Source organism: Triturus cristatus, chromosome 6 (genome assembly GCF_964204655.1).
Source record: "Triturus cristatus chromosome 6, aTriCri1.1, whole genome shotgun sequence".
Lineage (NCBI taxonomy): Eukaryota > Metazoa > Chordata > Amphibia > Caudata > Salamandridae > Triturus > Triturus cristatus.
In genome coordinates, this window is record NC_140589.1 from 1,517,971,695 (window position 1) to 1,517,986,620 (window position 14,926).

The window sequence follows — 14,926 nt, forward strand, 5'->3', positions numbered from 1 at the left end:
TGGGACCTTATAAGTATTTAGTTATGCAACTGTTGCATGGCTAAACACTTATAAGGTCCCAAATGCGATACCTATTGGCTATGCCAATGCTTGTTATCTGTATTTTTAAGGTAGATTGATTTTTTCTGGATTTTGGCAACTTGACCTTCCAGTCCCGCCTAGCCCGTCCACAAATTCATCATCCTCTTTTTCAAATGAGGTGCGGACTTTTTTAATGACTGCAACCATGTGAGAAGGTGTCTTCCACAAGATAGTACTGGAACAGCGGTTCCATCAGTATTACAGGGACAGTCCTACATGAATATTTCCCATATTTAGGCGTCACCTAAAAACAGGCGGCTAGGCAGGAGTGGTGGGGCTTTTTTACTTCTATCATAGAGACAGAAGTCAACTTTGAGCTGAAGGGATCTATGATCCCTAGCGTGGGAATCTCTGCCGGAGGCTGAAACACCTCACAAGTTAGGACCGGGACGAGGAGGATGGAGACGGAGTGATGGGAACTATGGGGCAGATTTACGACTTCTGGCGCATCTCTGCTAATCTCTGCCACCACTGATGCGCCGCATTTACAATGCGGCGCACCGTGGCACTCGGATGGACAGATGCGTGACGCATCTCCTGTTGGAAAGGCGGCGCATTGCTGGAGTTGCGTTGCAAACGCGACGCAGCTCCAGCAAGGCTCGGGGGTGCCCTATCCCTAACATGCTGCGTCAATTTTTATGCCTGCTTCAAGCAGGCGCAGGGTTTTGACGCAGCATGGCCTTAAAAGTGCCACTTTTAGGAGGCGTTCCTGCGCCGGAACGCCCCGCCCTGCGCCCGAACGCCTACATGTGGCGCAGGGCTTTACAACGTGACGCATCTCCCAGATGCGTCACGTTGTAAATACCCCGCAGCATGGCGCTGGCTTTGCGCCGCCGCTACGTCACAAAAGTGACGCAACAGCGGCGTAAAAGAGGCGCAAGGGGCTTGTAAATCTGCCCCTTCGTATGTTGTGTTTTTTGGCCGCTGATGCCTGGATCATCTTAACTGATCAAGCTAGATCTGGGTTTGGTCAAATTATTAACTGATGCACTTAAAGCTGGTAGCAAATGGGCCAATGCATGAACACTTTCCATGTGTGTATACCATCATATAAAATAGCAGAAACTGTGCTTGTGGCCCTATGTTTGATGTTCAGCTGTGAAGACGTTTAGCCTTGGGAATCATCAGATTTTTCAGTGGTTTGCCAAATACCTTGAAACATTCGGACTACGATCCACTGGCAAAAAATAAAGCCTTGATGGAAGTTAACAGAACGAACAGCATTTCTCAACCTTAAATGCACTCATTTTCTGTTTCCTCTATGTCAACAATCCCTCAGATCCGACGGTCTGTCCATTGCATCAGTTTCATCCTCCGTGCCCCTTATGTGAAACCAACATCTTTGCATTAGATTGCTGCAGGGAATACAACTATTTACATCAATATTTTGTCACATGAGAAATGTGCTTTCCATGTCCCGGTTTGACCTGTATAATGTGTGTGTTCATTGTCTATGATGTAACAATTAAAACGTGTTTTCCTTTCAAATCGTTCTTTGAATGGTACTGCAGGCTCTTAGGAGGGTGCTGTGGGTTCTGTTTGGTCATCAGCTCACAATAAGACATCTTTTGTGTCATTGCTAGATGTCATTGAAGCACTATCCAATCCAATCAGATACGTCAACCTGATGGAGCAAAGAGCAAGGCAGCTAGCAGCATTAACGCTAGAAGATGAGGAAGAGCTAAAGAAAGAGGTAAGACCGACATCAAAGCTTGCATTCAATCAGTCATCTGGTTTCTCTCTTAATTTACAGCCTTATGAGAGTACGTATGTGGAAGAAGGCAAGACAAACTTGCCACTATCTCGTTTAAAACTAATTTAAAGCAAGAGCAAATGGAAAGGCAGGTGTGACATGGTGCAGATATGAGTGGAACTAACGAGGTGTGGTTTTGAAATTTGTCCACTAGACGGCAGCATAGGATTAATATAGCAATCTCTGAATTCATTCACTTATACTGAGACTTCCTGATGAGTGAAAGAGAAAATATTGAGATCTATGTATATCATGAACAATTACCTCAGTCTATTGGAGAGAACAAATTGGGAGTTGGGGTGCTTATGGGGAAATGTAACAGGTGTAAAATGTGAGGCTGTGTTACCAATGTGCACAGCCCTACTATGGACTTGAACAAATGAATAGTGGTATGCACCTGTTTTGAAGTTTGCTTTTGGCCAATTTAGTAATTTTTTGTTTATTTTAAGCTTTGCCAACTTCGCCACTGTCTTCATGTTGCCACAGTTAATAACGTGAAAAGTCATAACATTTGGGTTTTGCGGGAAAAAGGGTGCTAAATCTACGTTTTTGTGGTGCATTACATATGCAAGGCTTCATGAACAAGATTTAGAACTAAATGTTGCAGATTACTAGGATGATACCTATCCATGGAAGATATATCTCCTCGCCTATATCCACAATAATAAAAACATTCAATGATTTAAATTTAATTAGTATTTTTCAATTTTTTAGAAGAACTGTTTTTCAGAAAGATTTGTTGATTTTTTTAACATGTCCTTATTTTTATGTGCGTGTTTTGCTTGTTAAGACAAATTACTATTATTCTGTTAAATTATCTATCTTGCCAAGTTCAGCCTGATTAACTTTTCTATGATCCATCTTAGCAGCGCAGCTCTCCCCAGACATGTATGTAAGAACCACCAAGAGAGGGCCTTTGCCTCTGCCCATATGTTGGAAACCAGGATTACATGTTTTGATTGGGCAGAAGTTGTGTGCTTCCACAAAAATGTGCTTGTCCTCCACACAGCTGTGATCATTTTACATATTTATCCAGCTGCCTGAGGAGTTTGAACTTTCAGTGGCATAAATAAATAACTAGATAATTTATATTCTTTTTCTCTGGCAGCAGCATAGATGGGAGGAGGGCAGTCATTAACCTACGTGGAATTTAAGGTCCCACTTGACAGTGTAACTGTCAGCTTACATTTTGATCTACAGCAATTTTATTCACCAGTTCTGTGCTTTCACACAAATACATATCCAGTCCCATGCTATTTATCTAATGTGTCATATTACCATACAACATTCCTTTAAAACCAGACCTATTGGCATTGCTTGTTAAGCATTTAGTTGGTTTCATTCTTTTGTATTACTTGTATGTTTGTAATGATTTCATTTAACCTTCTACAATATTATAATGTTTTGATATAACGTGTTAAACAGGAAATCTTATCAGCTGGTACTTTAAGACAAGTGATTATGGCAATATGTTTAAGATATTTAAAGTGCTAAAGAAAATCATCACAAAACCTGGAAAATCAGTGAGGGGTTGGTGAAATCAGTGAGGATTTCCTAGAGGGGGCATCTACTACCACTGGCTTACCCTTTGGTAGCCCTGTACTGCCCTTGGTTCCCCTGGTCTCAGAGGTCATGAAGTAAATGGCAGAACTAAATCTGCACAGGATTCAAGACCCTGTTTAGTTTCACAGTTTCGCTCCTCGCTCTTCTTCTAACCTCTCTGGAGTGTGTAAGAGGCTTTTACTGGTGAAGGCTGGGCACAAGAGGCCACCCCTGTAATGTGATTAAAGGTAGAAGGGTGCCTGATGTCACTTTCACTGATCCTTACATTTTAATGAATCAATGTTCATGCACAGAGAAAAGCAAATATTGAAAAAATAGTATGTAGTAACACTTTTAAGTTTATCAGGATAAATATATGCATTATAATACGCAACAAGTAAACTAAATACTACATTTTGTATAGCTGGCTAGTGCATTAAAGAAAATAGTCCAATAGCAGTGTTCTGTGTTACACCTTTTATAATAAATTCCATATGTAAAAGGGACTTCAATAAATTTTTTATAAAAATGTATGTACATTCTTGTCTTTTATAATCCATATTATCATACTCACAGTTTGTCTGACACCTTCAGCCAGTTCTAACTTTTTAGCAAAAGGCCCTTTGAATGCTGACATTAGCAGAATTTCAATTTTGAACGCAACACAAAAAGTCCCAAAATGCAATGTACTGTTCCCTAAAATAGAAGGACTGGTTGAAGATGTTGTACACGATATTGGGTCAACTTGCAACCATGAATGAGTTTAAGATTTTGGACATTGTAGTTATGTTTAGTTTTCACCTTTTAAAACACATTCTAATACATGATTGCCAACATCCTATGGTCAGACGTGAGGCATTAATGGTAACTTGGAGGCCCTTCTTTGACAGCTACTCCAAGTCAGGGCCTGAATTATTAAATACATTACTGATTGCCAAATACTAAGTGGTTCGTGGCTCCTTTCTTTTCTTTCACTGTAACACAGCACTGTTTTTCAGTGTGATGTTTGTCTGCATTGTTCAGTCAGAAAAGTGCTCCTATATGCCAGAGCCTTGTACCCCTTTTGACATCCATATCTACCCCTCTAATCCCCCAAACCCCAGTAAGTCCACCCACAGTTTGAATACCTCTGCATAATATAGATTGTCAGGGGTAACTTTGTTTATTGTTAGAAGGCGACCTCAGAGGGGCCCGGAGGGGGCCCTGACTGCCCTGAGACCCACCCTCAAAGTATCGTAGCCGGGCACTGGTGAGAGATTCCTCCGGGAGGAACTTCGTATCTAGGATCGCACACTCGGCACCACACGACAGAGGGACACCACACAAGGAGTTCTTACGAGCAAATCTTTATCAAGTTAGAGTAGTAGGATCTTTATGATCTGCACGGCAAATATGTACAAGCAGAGTGTGGGCTCTCAGAGTCTTGGAGGGGGGTAGCGGGACAGTCTTTGGGGATATGGATCAAATGCAGGAGCGTACCCGGCGCACAGCTCACAATCCTCGAGCTGGGGGATACACTTGTCGTCGTGGGGTCCGGCGGAACCAAGAGAGTCTGCAGGAGCCACGAGTCACTCAGCTAGGCTCAGATACCAGTTCGGTGGTCTTACGATCTTCGAGGAGCCGCGAGTCACTCAGCAGGGCTCAAGCACTAGTTCGGAGGTCTTACGATCTTCAGGGAGCCGCGAGTCACTCAGCAGGGCTCAAGCACAAGTTCAGAGGTCTTACGATCTTCAGGGAGCCGCGAGTCACTCAGCAGGGCTCAGGTGTTCCAAGGCGAATCTGCCGGACGGTCCCCGAGCGCCCCTTGTTATAGGGCGACCCCTCTTTGATGTCCGGAGTCTGTGCAGGCAGGGGTCTTGTCACCTGGGGGGTTGCTTGTTGGGGTTTCCTGCTATTGTCTTTTGATCCTTCCAGTGCCGGGTCGGGAGGAGTCCCAGACACCCAGCAGGCGTGGAGCCAGCCCTCGGGGAGGCCGGCAGGTCGATCGAAACCCACCGTTCCAGGGAAGCGCAGAGGTGTGATAGAAACTGCTCCTCCCTCTCTCATCCCAAGGGGAGCGCGATGTGCTCCAGCTGGAGTGGCGCCTCTAGGCCAGGGTCGCGCTGGGGCCGGGCAGCCATCTTGGTGCATGAAGTGGGCACGCGGGCCCGGTGTGGCCGAAGGGAGGAAGGCCATGGACGGGGATGTCCGGGTTGGGTGCGTGTGAGTTCTGGTGGGGAGGATCGGCTAGGCCGTGGGTTTGGGGGCTGTGTGAGGTGCAGGGGTCGGGTCTAGCTATGGTGCGATGGCCGGGTCTAACATGCGTCCCCCCCAGCTAAAAGCCGTAGAGAACTACCCATCTTCTTGGGGGTTCTCTTCGCTGAGGCGGAAGAACCGGGAGAGGCCATCGGCGTTGGCGTGGTCATTCCCAGGGCGATGTTCGACGGTGAAATCCATCCCCTGGAGGGAGATTGACCACCGCAGTAGCTTGGGGTTTTCTCCTCGCATCTGCATGAGCCATCGCAAGGGGCGATGGTCAGTTTGGACCTTGAAATGGGTGCCGAACAGGTAAGGGCATAGTTTTTTCAGGGCCCAGACTACGGCGAATACCTCTCGCTCGATGGTGCTCCATCTTTGTTCCCTGGGCAATAGCCTTCGGCTGAGGAAGGCCACGGGCTGGTCTAGACCTTGGTCATTCACCTGGGAGAGGACGGCCCCGATGCTGCGCTCGGAGGCATCAGTCTGTACCACGAACTCCTTAGAGTAGTCGGGGGCCTGGAGGACGGGGGCAGTACACATGGCCGCTTTCAGGGCCTCGAACGCCTCTTGGCAGGCAGGGGACCAGTGCACCTTCTTGGGCTGTTTTTTGGACGTGAGTCCCGTGAGGGGACCGACCAGGCTGCCGTAATTCCTGATGAATCTCCGGTAATAGCCCGTGAGGCCCAGGAAGGCCCGAACCTCCGTTTGGGTAGTGGGTGGTTCCCAGGCTAGGATGGCGTCGATTTTGGGCTGTAGGGGGGCGACCTGGCCGCTTCCGACCTGGTGTCCCAGGTAGGTTACTGAACCTTGCCCAATCTGGCACTTGCTGGCTTTCACGGTGAGGCCTGCCTGGCGCAGGGCGGTCAGTACCCTCCGAAGGTGCTGGAGGTGCTCACTCCACTCAGAACTAAAAACTGCGATATCGTCGAGATATGCAGCACTGAATTTTTCCAGCCCGGCCAGGACTCTATTTACCAGCCGCTGAAAGGTGGCCGGGGCATTTTTCATCCCGAACGGCATCACGCGAAAGCGATAGTGCCCATCCGGGGTGGAGAAGGCGGACTGCTCCTTGGCTCCTTCTGTGAGCGCAATTTGCCAGTAGCCACAGGTGAGATCGAAGGTACTGAGGAATCGAGCAGCCCCGAGCCGGTCAATGAGCTCGTCGGCTCGGGGAATGGGGTGGGCATCGGTTCGGGTGACTTCATTGAGTCCCCGGTACTCCACGCAGAAGCGGAGTTCTGGCGCGACCCCGGGGGCGGCTGCTTTGGGGACCAGGACCACGGGGCTAGCCCAGGGGCTATCTGAGGGCTCGATTACGCCTAGGGTCAACATCTTCGAGACTTCGGCCTGGATACAGGACCGGACCCGATCAGGGACTCGGTAGGCCCGGTGTCTCACTGGCGGACTGTCCCCGGTATCCACGTCATGGACACACCAGTCGGTGACCCTAGGGACCAGGGAGAAGAGGTCCGAAAACTGCCCTAGGAGCTGGCGGCAATCTTCCCGTTGCTGGGGAGTGAGAGACGGGGAGAGGTTCACTCCTTCTACGGAGCCGTCCTTCTCTTTGGTACACAGGAGATCGGGGAGAGGATCGGACTCCTCCTCGGCCCTGTCATCGGTGGCCAGCAGCAGACTCAGCTCTGTCCGCACAAAGTGGGGCTTGAGGCGGTTCACGTGAAGGACCCGGAGGGGGTCCCGAGGGGACTGGACGTCCACTAAGTACGTGACCTGGCTCTTCCGCTCAACCACTTTGAAGGGCCCTGTCCATTTATCCTGGAGGGCGCAGGGTTTCACTGGGGCCATGACCCATACCAGCTGGCCCGGCTGAAATTCGACCAGAGTGGCGTTCTGGTCGTACCAGCGCTTCATCTCTTCCTGACTCGCCTCCAGGTTGGCCTCGGCCATCTCTCGGAACCTTCGAGTCTGATTTCGGAGGGTCAGGACATACCGGAACACATCTCGGGGGGGCCTCGAGTCGCCGCCTCCCAGCCTTCCTTGACCAGGCTGAGGGGCCCCCTGACGGGGTGCCCGTAGAGTAACTCAAAGGGGCTGAACCCCAAGGACTTCTGGGGAACTTCGCGGTAGGCGAATAGGAGGCAGGGGAGCAGGATGTCCCACTTACGCCGGAGGGGCTCTTCCAGGCCCGCGATCATCCCCTTCAGAGTCCGGTTAAACCGCTCTACCAGGCCGTTTCCCTGCGGGTGGTACGGGGTGGTGAATTTATAGGACACCCCGCATTGTTGCCATAAAGACTTGATGTATCGGGATATAAAGTTGGTACCGCGATCGCTCACGACCTCGCGGGGGAAACCCATGCGGGAGAAGATTCCCATCAACGCCCGGCCCACCACGGGGGCCGTGACGGTGCGCAGGGGGATGGCCTCAGGGTAACGGGTGGCATGGTCCACCAGGACGAGGATGAACCGGTGCCCTTGGGAAGTTGGGGGGTCCAGGGGCCCTACAATGTCGATCCCGACCCGCTCAAAAGGGGTACTGACGACAGGGAAGGGTTGGAGGGGAGCCTTGCTCTTCCCTCCGCTCTTCCCACTGGCCTGGCACGTGGGACAGGACTTGCAGTGGGCTCCTACCTCGGCTCTCATCCGGGGCCAGTAAAAGTGGGTCACGAGGCGACTGTACGTTTTGTCCTGGCCCAAGTGGCCTGCGAGGGGAACATCGTGGGCCAAGCCCAGGAGGAGGTTTCGGAAGCGTAGGGGTACCACCAGCACTCGGCCGGACCCTAGCTCCGCCGACTTCTGTTCACTGTACAGGAGGCCATTCTCCCAGTACATCCGGTGTGTCCCCGCCTGGTCGCCCGCGGCCTGGGCCTCTGCCTGTTGCCGGAGCCCGTCCAGGGAGGGACAGGAAGCCTGCTCTCGGCAGAACTCTTCTCGGGAGGGGCCCCCCTCGTGGCGCCACTGGGCTAATTCGGGCAGATCGCCGAACTCGGTGACTGGGGTGGAGTCGGAAGGCGGGGGTTCGTCACTGGCGATCGACCCCTCTGGTGGGGTAATGGGGGGACCCTCTGCTGGGACCATCCTATCTTCAGGGGTCGGGGCACCTTCGACTTCCCTCAGGGGGGTCAGTCGGGCCGCCATGGATCGAGTGGTGGCGCACACCCACTCAGGGAGGCCCATCATCCCTAGATGGGTCTTGCGCTCAACCTGTCTCCAGGGGGAACTTTCCAGGTCGTTCCCCAGGAGACAGTCGACGGGCTGGGAGGTTCTCACTGCGACCTTCAGTTTACCGACCACCCCTCCCCACTCAAAGGGCACCAGGGCTACTTTACATAGGCTTTCTGTATTGTCGGCTGAGATGACAGGGCAAAAGACGTTGGGGAGGACCTGGTCTTCGTGTACTAAATGGCTAAGGACCCCGGTGATGCTGGCCCCGGTGTCACGGAGGGCTTCTACTTGGTGGCCATTGATCGTTACGAGCTGCCCATATTTCTTTGTGTTAGGGGGTAGGAGGCTCCCAGGGACCATCTCTCTATCTCCTAAGGATACTAGTGCCATAGCGGCGGGTTCCCACTCCTCGGCCTCCTCAACCTCCTCCCCCAGGGCTACATTGGCGATCTGTCTAGCAGGGGGTGCTGCCTGGGTGGTGCGTGGGGCCATGGGGCATTCAGGGTCGTTGGCGTAATGCCCGGGTTACTGGCAACGGAAATAAGTGACGTTTACCCGGTGCCCCCGTCTAAGGGGGGGGGCCAATACAGCAGGTGGGGGTGCCGCGAAGGGTGGAGATTGGGACTTCGGGGGACTAGCTTGGGACTCTCTCTGCCCTCCCTGGTTTCCCCCCCTCTCTGGCGGGGTGGTCCCTGACTGGCTCGGGGGTACTATCCTACAGGGCCCCGGGAGACCCGGGTGTTGGTCCAGCGATCTGCCTCGACAGCCAGCTTTCTCGGGTCCGTGAGCTTGCTGTCGAGCAGATGTTGGCGTAGTTCTACAAAGCAGTTGGCTGCCAGGTGTTCCCACAACATAAGGTCGGTTAGTTCTTCCAGGGTGGTTACCTTGCTGCCCTTAATCCAACCATCGAAGGCGCTGCTGAAGAAATGCACATATTCCACCCAGGTGGTACCCGGGATCTTCCGGCAGTCCCGGAACCGCTGGCGGTACATCTCCGGGGTGAGGCCGTACCTTGTGAGGAGGGCCGCTTTCATGTGTTCATAGGACATTTGCATGGAGGTGGGTAGGTCGAGCAGGATGTCTCTCCCTTCGCTCAGGAATCGTCCCCATAACCCAGCCCCCCAATCTTTCTGTGGGACCCGATGGGAGGCCATGGCGACCTCGTAGGCCCGAAACCACTACTGAATGTCATCATTTTTATAATATTCTTTGACCACATCCTTGGGGATGTGGACCTTCTGTTCCGTCGGGCGGCTGCCTCCCGGTTCCCCGGGGGCCGCGCTTCTTCGCTCCTGGCTTTCAGTTCTATTTCCTTCAGGCTGCGTTCATGCTCCAGTTGAAGATTCTTCCCCTCGTGTTCTCGTTGGAGTTTCTTCTCCTCCAGCTCTCCTTGTACTCGCAACTGTTCTACTGCTAGCTTTTTCTCTGCTAATTTCAGCTCGCCCTCAATTTTGAGTTTCGCTAATTCGAGCTCGTGATGGCGACTTTTTTCTCTGTCTGCGAGTTCCTCCGGGGATAGGCCCCCGTCGGGTACGAAGCCTCGCACCTGGTTGTTGCTGCGTTCTCCTTGGGACGGTCCAGCTTCGTCGCGGGGTTCCCCCGCTCCTTCTGGCCGGGAGGCCCCTGAATCCACCCAAGCTTTCAGTGCCTTTTGCATATCTTCTTTGGTGTTGAGACCAGTGGTAGCGATTCGGAGTTCCTTACAGAATTGTTTTACTTCTTTGTGAGTGTACTCTTCCAGCTGTTCCACCTGGAACACGGCACTGGCGTCGTCTTCTACGAGAACCACAGCGTTTCCTTCTGCCATCTTTGTCGGTAGTGCGTCAGCCGTTCACGGTACGATCTCTAGATTATGGGCTCGAATCCCGACGCTTGCCACCAATGTTAGAAGGCGACCTCAGAGGGGCCCGGAGGGGGCCCTGACTGCCCTGAGACCCACCCTCAAAGTATCGTAGCCGGGCACTGGTGAGAGATTCCTCCGGGAGGAACTTCGTATCTAGGATCGCACACTCGGCACCACACGACAGAGGGACACCACACAAGGAGTTCTTACGAGCAAATCTTTATCAAGTTAGAGTAGTAGGATCTTTATGATCTGCACGGCAAATATGTACAAACAGAGCGTGGGCTCTCAGAGTCTTGGAGGGGGGTAGCGGGACAGTCTTTGGGGATATGGATCAAATGCAAGAGCGTACCCGGCGCACAGCTCACAATCCTCGAGCTGGGGGATACACTTGTCGTCGTGGGGTCCGGCGGAACCAAGAGAGTCTGCAGGAGCCGCGAGTCACTCAGCTAGGCTCAGATACCAGTTTGGTGGTCTTACGATCTTCGAGGAGCCGCGAGTCACTCAGCAGGGCTCAAGCACTAGTTCGGAGGTCTTACGATCTTCAGGGAGCCGCGAGTCACTCAGCAGGGCTCAAGCACAAGTTCGGAGGTCTTACGATCTTCAGGGAGCCGCGAGTCACTCAGCAGGGCTCAAGCACAAGTTCGGAGGTCTTACGATCTTCAGGGAGCCGCGAGTCACTCAGCAGGGCTCAGGTGTTCCAAGGCGAATCTGCCGGACGGTCCCCGAGCGCCCCTTGTTATAGGGCGACCCCTCTTTGATGTCCGGAGTCTGTGCAGGCAGGGGTCTTGTCACCTGGGGGGTTGCTTGTTGGGGTTTCCTGCTATTGTCTTTTGATCCTTCCAGTGCCGGGTCGGGAGGAGTCCCAGACACCCAGCATGCGTGGAGCCAGCCCTCGGGGAGGCCGGCAGGTCGATCGAAACCCACCGTTCCAGGGAAGCGCAGAGGTGTGATAGAAACTGCTCCTCCCTCTCTCATCCCAAGGGGAGCGCGATGTGCTCCAGCCGGAGTGGCGCCTCTAGGCCAGGGTCGCGCTGGGGCCGGGCAGCCATCTTGGTGCATGAAGTGGGCACGCGGGCCCGGTGTGGCCGAAGGGAGGAAGGCCATGGACGGGGATGTCCGGGTTGGGTGCGTGTGAGTTCTGGTGGGGAGGATCGGCTAGGCCGTGGGTTTGGGGGCTGTGTGAGGTGCAGGGGTCGGGTCTAGCTATGGTGCGATGGCCGGTTCTAACATTTATGAAGAGAAGAATTTCTTTTAAACTTTGTTACTCATAAATGTGCATTAAAATATTGTGTCTATAATTGTGGCTTGCTGTTCCTAATTTTTTTATCATTCACATGTGTCTTATCTGACTGAGCATGCTTCTGAATTTCCAGGTGAACCCTTAATGTTTGTGTACCTACAGCTATCTTGGTGGATAACTGTGCACAGGCTTCTGGGTGCCATATAGTTAGACTGTGTCTCCAGGACTTTTTGACTGTGCACCTGAGTCTGTAATATGGCACAGGGGCCTGATCAAAGCTGTCCCTTCATTCACATGGAGCTATATCCCAATTAGAAAGAGCCCCGACCAATCTTTCATTGCACATATCCAAATATTACAGAAGGAGATGCACAAATGCTGTGACTGCAAAAAAAGTGGGTACTGAGCTGTAATCTCCCATCTGTTTTTTTCTGGCTTTTTGGCCCTGTTTCTTTTTGAGTCTCTGTTGTGTGTGAGTCTCCCTAATCGAGTATCGCTCACTGAAAGCTTGTGTTAAAGTGTTTTGAGCTGTAATCGCCAGTGCCCATCTTCTAAAATAAGATTTGCTGCTGAACAGCTGAAGTAAGAGGCTCTGCGTTAGTTACTCATCCACATGGGTGCAGACACTTGTAGAGGCTGAGTGACAAAGCCTGTAGTCTGACTCAGTCTGACATCTGAACATAGGCAGCCTTGCCATTGATGGTCTGGCTAAGCTTTAAAGTTCATATATGAATACAAAATAAATGTACCCTTTCTTTTTGCTAGCATGTGCAATCTGTATCCTTACCTGTTTACACACTTTGGGCAAGAGATCATTAACAGGTAAGTTTTGATTGCCACAATGTGGAAGAGCCATTGGTGGTATGATTTCTCCTACAGATTCTTGGATTGCAAACGTATACTCATTGTCAGTTTGGACCTATATTCATTTGTTTATACTTTTTGGATTGGAAGATTTCCCTGACATAGTGAGCAGGAAACTGGGTTATTGGTTGAGGTGGTCAGAAACTCCACTCAGGCAAAAAACTGCAATCCTTGTCAGGGTGAACCACAAAAAGTCACTAAATTAAGCTGTGCTTAAACCTCTGGTAGCTTGCCACTCAGGCTTAACTTGGAGGGAATGTGTATAGTATTATTCTGCACAAAAACAGTAATAAAGTGAAAACACAAACACGAAGAATTCCAAAACAATTTGGTAAAGTAGAGTAAATTGTAATAAAATAAAATGATACCAGAACAACAAATATATAATCAGTAAAACCAAAGATATTGAATTTTAAAGTTTTACGTGAGAAAAACACTTAAAAGCACAAACCGCCACTTGTGGTCATCTGGTCGTGCTAGACCAGAGGAAAAGCACAAGTTCAAGCCAACCATGATGCAGTGCATGTCCGATGCAGAGACCTAGTGAGTCCTACTGAAAAGTTACCTTCTCAAGTCTGGCTCAAAGAGATCTGTTCATGTTGGAGGAGGCTGCGAGGAGGAGGATTTTGGCATGAAGAACAGGTCGAGCATCGCTGACGGTCGTCGCATTAGAATGAATGAATGAATGAAATAAAATTTATAAACGCGCAACTAAGCCCAAAGGCATCAAGGCGCCTAACAAAGAAAATCATAAAAAGGCAAATCCAGAGCTAAGGATAGGCTTTGGCAAATAGCCACGTCTTGAGGGCCTTCCTAAAAACTTGTTTTGAGGGAAGGGATTTGATCACAACCGGCAGAGTGTTCCACAACTTCGGAGCCAGGGTTGAAAAAGCTCTGCCACCCCACCTAGCTCTACGAACACGGGGGACTGACAGCAAAAATGTATTAGCGGAACGCAAATGTCTGGAGGGGGTGTAAGGGACCAAAAGATCCCTTAGGCCTCCAGGACTAATTGAGGACAGAGCCCCATAGATCAAACAAAGGGACTTAAATGAAATTCTAGCCTCAATTGGAAGCCAGTGCAGAGTCTTTCTAGCTGCCGATGCAGAAGCCCGCTTGGGCAAATCCAAAACAAATTTGGCGGCGGCATTTTGCACCATTTGAAGTCGCATTAACAGACCCTTTTTAATGCCTAAATATAAGGCATTGCAATAATCAAGTCTTGAGCCTATCAATGCAATTACAATTTGTTTTCTGGCTTGGTGGGACAAATAATGTTTGATCTTCCGCAGTATATTCAATAAGCCCCAGCAAGTTGAGATAGTCCTCGTTACTTGTTGGTCCATCCCCAGCCTAGGGTTAATCATGACTCCTAAGTTCCTGACCAGGGTGGTGGGAGTCGGACACACGCCCAACGAGGACGGCCACCATTCCGCCGACCAGATATCCTCCTTCCCACTGAAGATCAGAATTTCTGTCTTATCGCCGTTGAGCTTCAATGAATTGCAAACCATCCATTGAGCAACTGCCTCCATACAGAGTCTAAAATTGGAGGCAGCGGAAATGACAGGTTGGGCGAAAGACATCAGTATCTGCGTATCGTCTGCATAGGAGACTACCTCCATCCCAAAAGATCTAATAAGCCTGGCAAGTGGGGTTAATGCCGAACCCTGGGGGACCCCACAATGCACAGGGAGGGATGGAGATAGAAACTCCCCCAGTTTAACCCTCTGTTCCCTCTGGCCAAGAAAGGAGGTCAGCAAACTAAGTGCGGACCCTTCCACCCCTATCTCCCTCAGCCTGGATGTTAACACTGCAAGATCTGTGAACAAACATTATTTGGATGTGTTTGACCTAATTACTGATAACAAACTGGATATCCTGTTTGTGACCGAGACTTGGCTTGATGCCTTTTCTAATCCCTTAGTCCATATGGCTACTCCTCCGGGATTTAAAGTCCACCGGGTGGATCGCTGCTCTGGCAGAGGGGGTGGCCTGGCCATCTGGTACAGAGACAATTGGACTTTACGGAGTGAAACTTCTACTCTCTGGAGCAATTGTGAGGGCTTGCATTTTAATCTCCAACTATCGGCCCATTTCACTCTTGGGGGCTCTTTGATATATCGCCCCCCCGGTTCTGCGGCGAACTTTTTAGCTGCCTTTGGCGAGGCTTTGGCTGAGCGCGCTTTGAGGTTCTCTAAGTTTATTCTCCTGGGGGATGTTAATATCCACCTTGATTG

The 14,926-nt window shown here is 50.8% G+C and overlaps 1 protein-coding gene across 3 annotated transcripts in view; it reads left to right on the forward strand.

Annotated features, from left to right (window-relative positions):
* PLCB1 (phospholipase C beta 1) overlaps positions 1–14,926 on the forward strand; it is a 2,173,917-nt gene that overhangs the window by 1,621,869 nt on the left and 537,122 nt on the right. For all 3 annotated transcript variants that reach the window (XM_085612648.1, XM_085612647.1, XM_085612649.1), the window contains exon 23: positions 1,665–1,774. In XM_085612648.1, the coding sequence (XP_085468774.1) occupies positions 1,665–1,774 (110 nt within the window). The remainder of the gene's footprint in view (positions 1–1,664; positions 1,775–14,926) is intronic.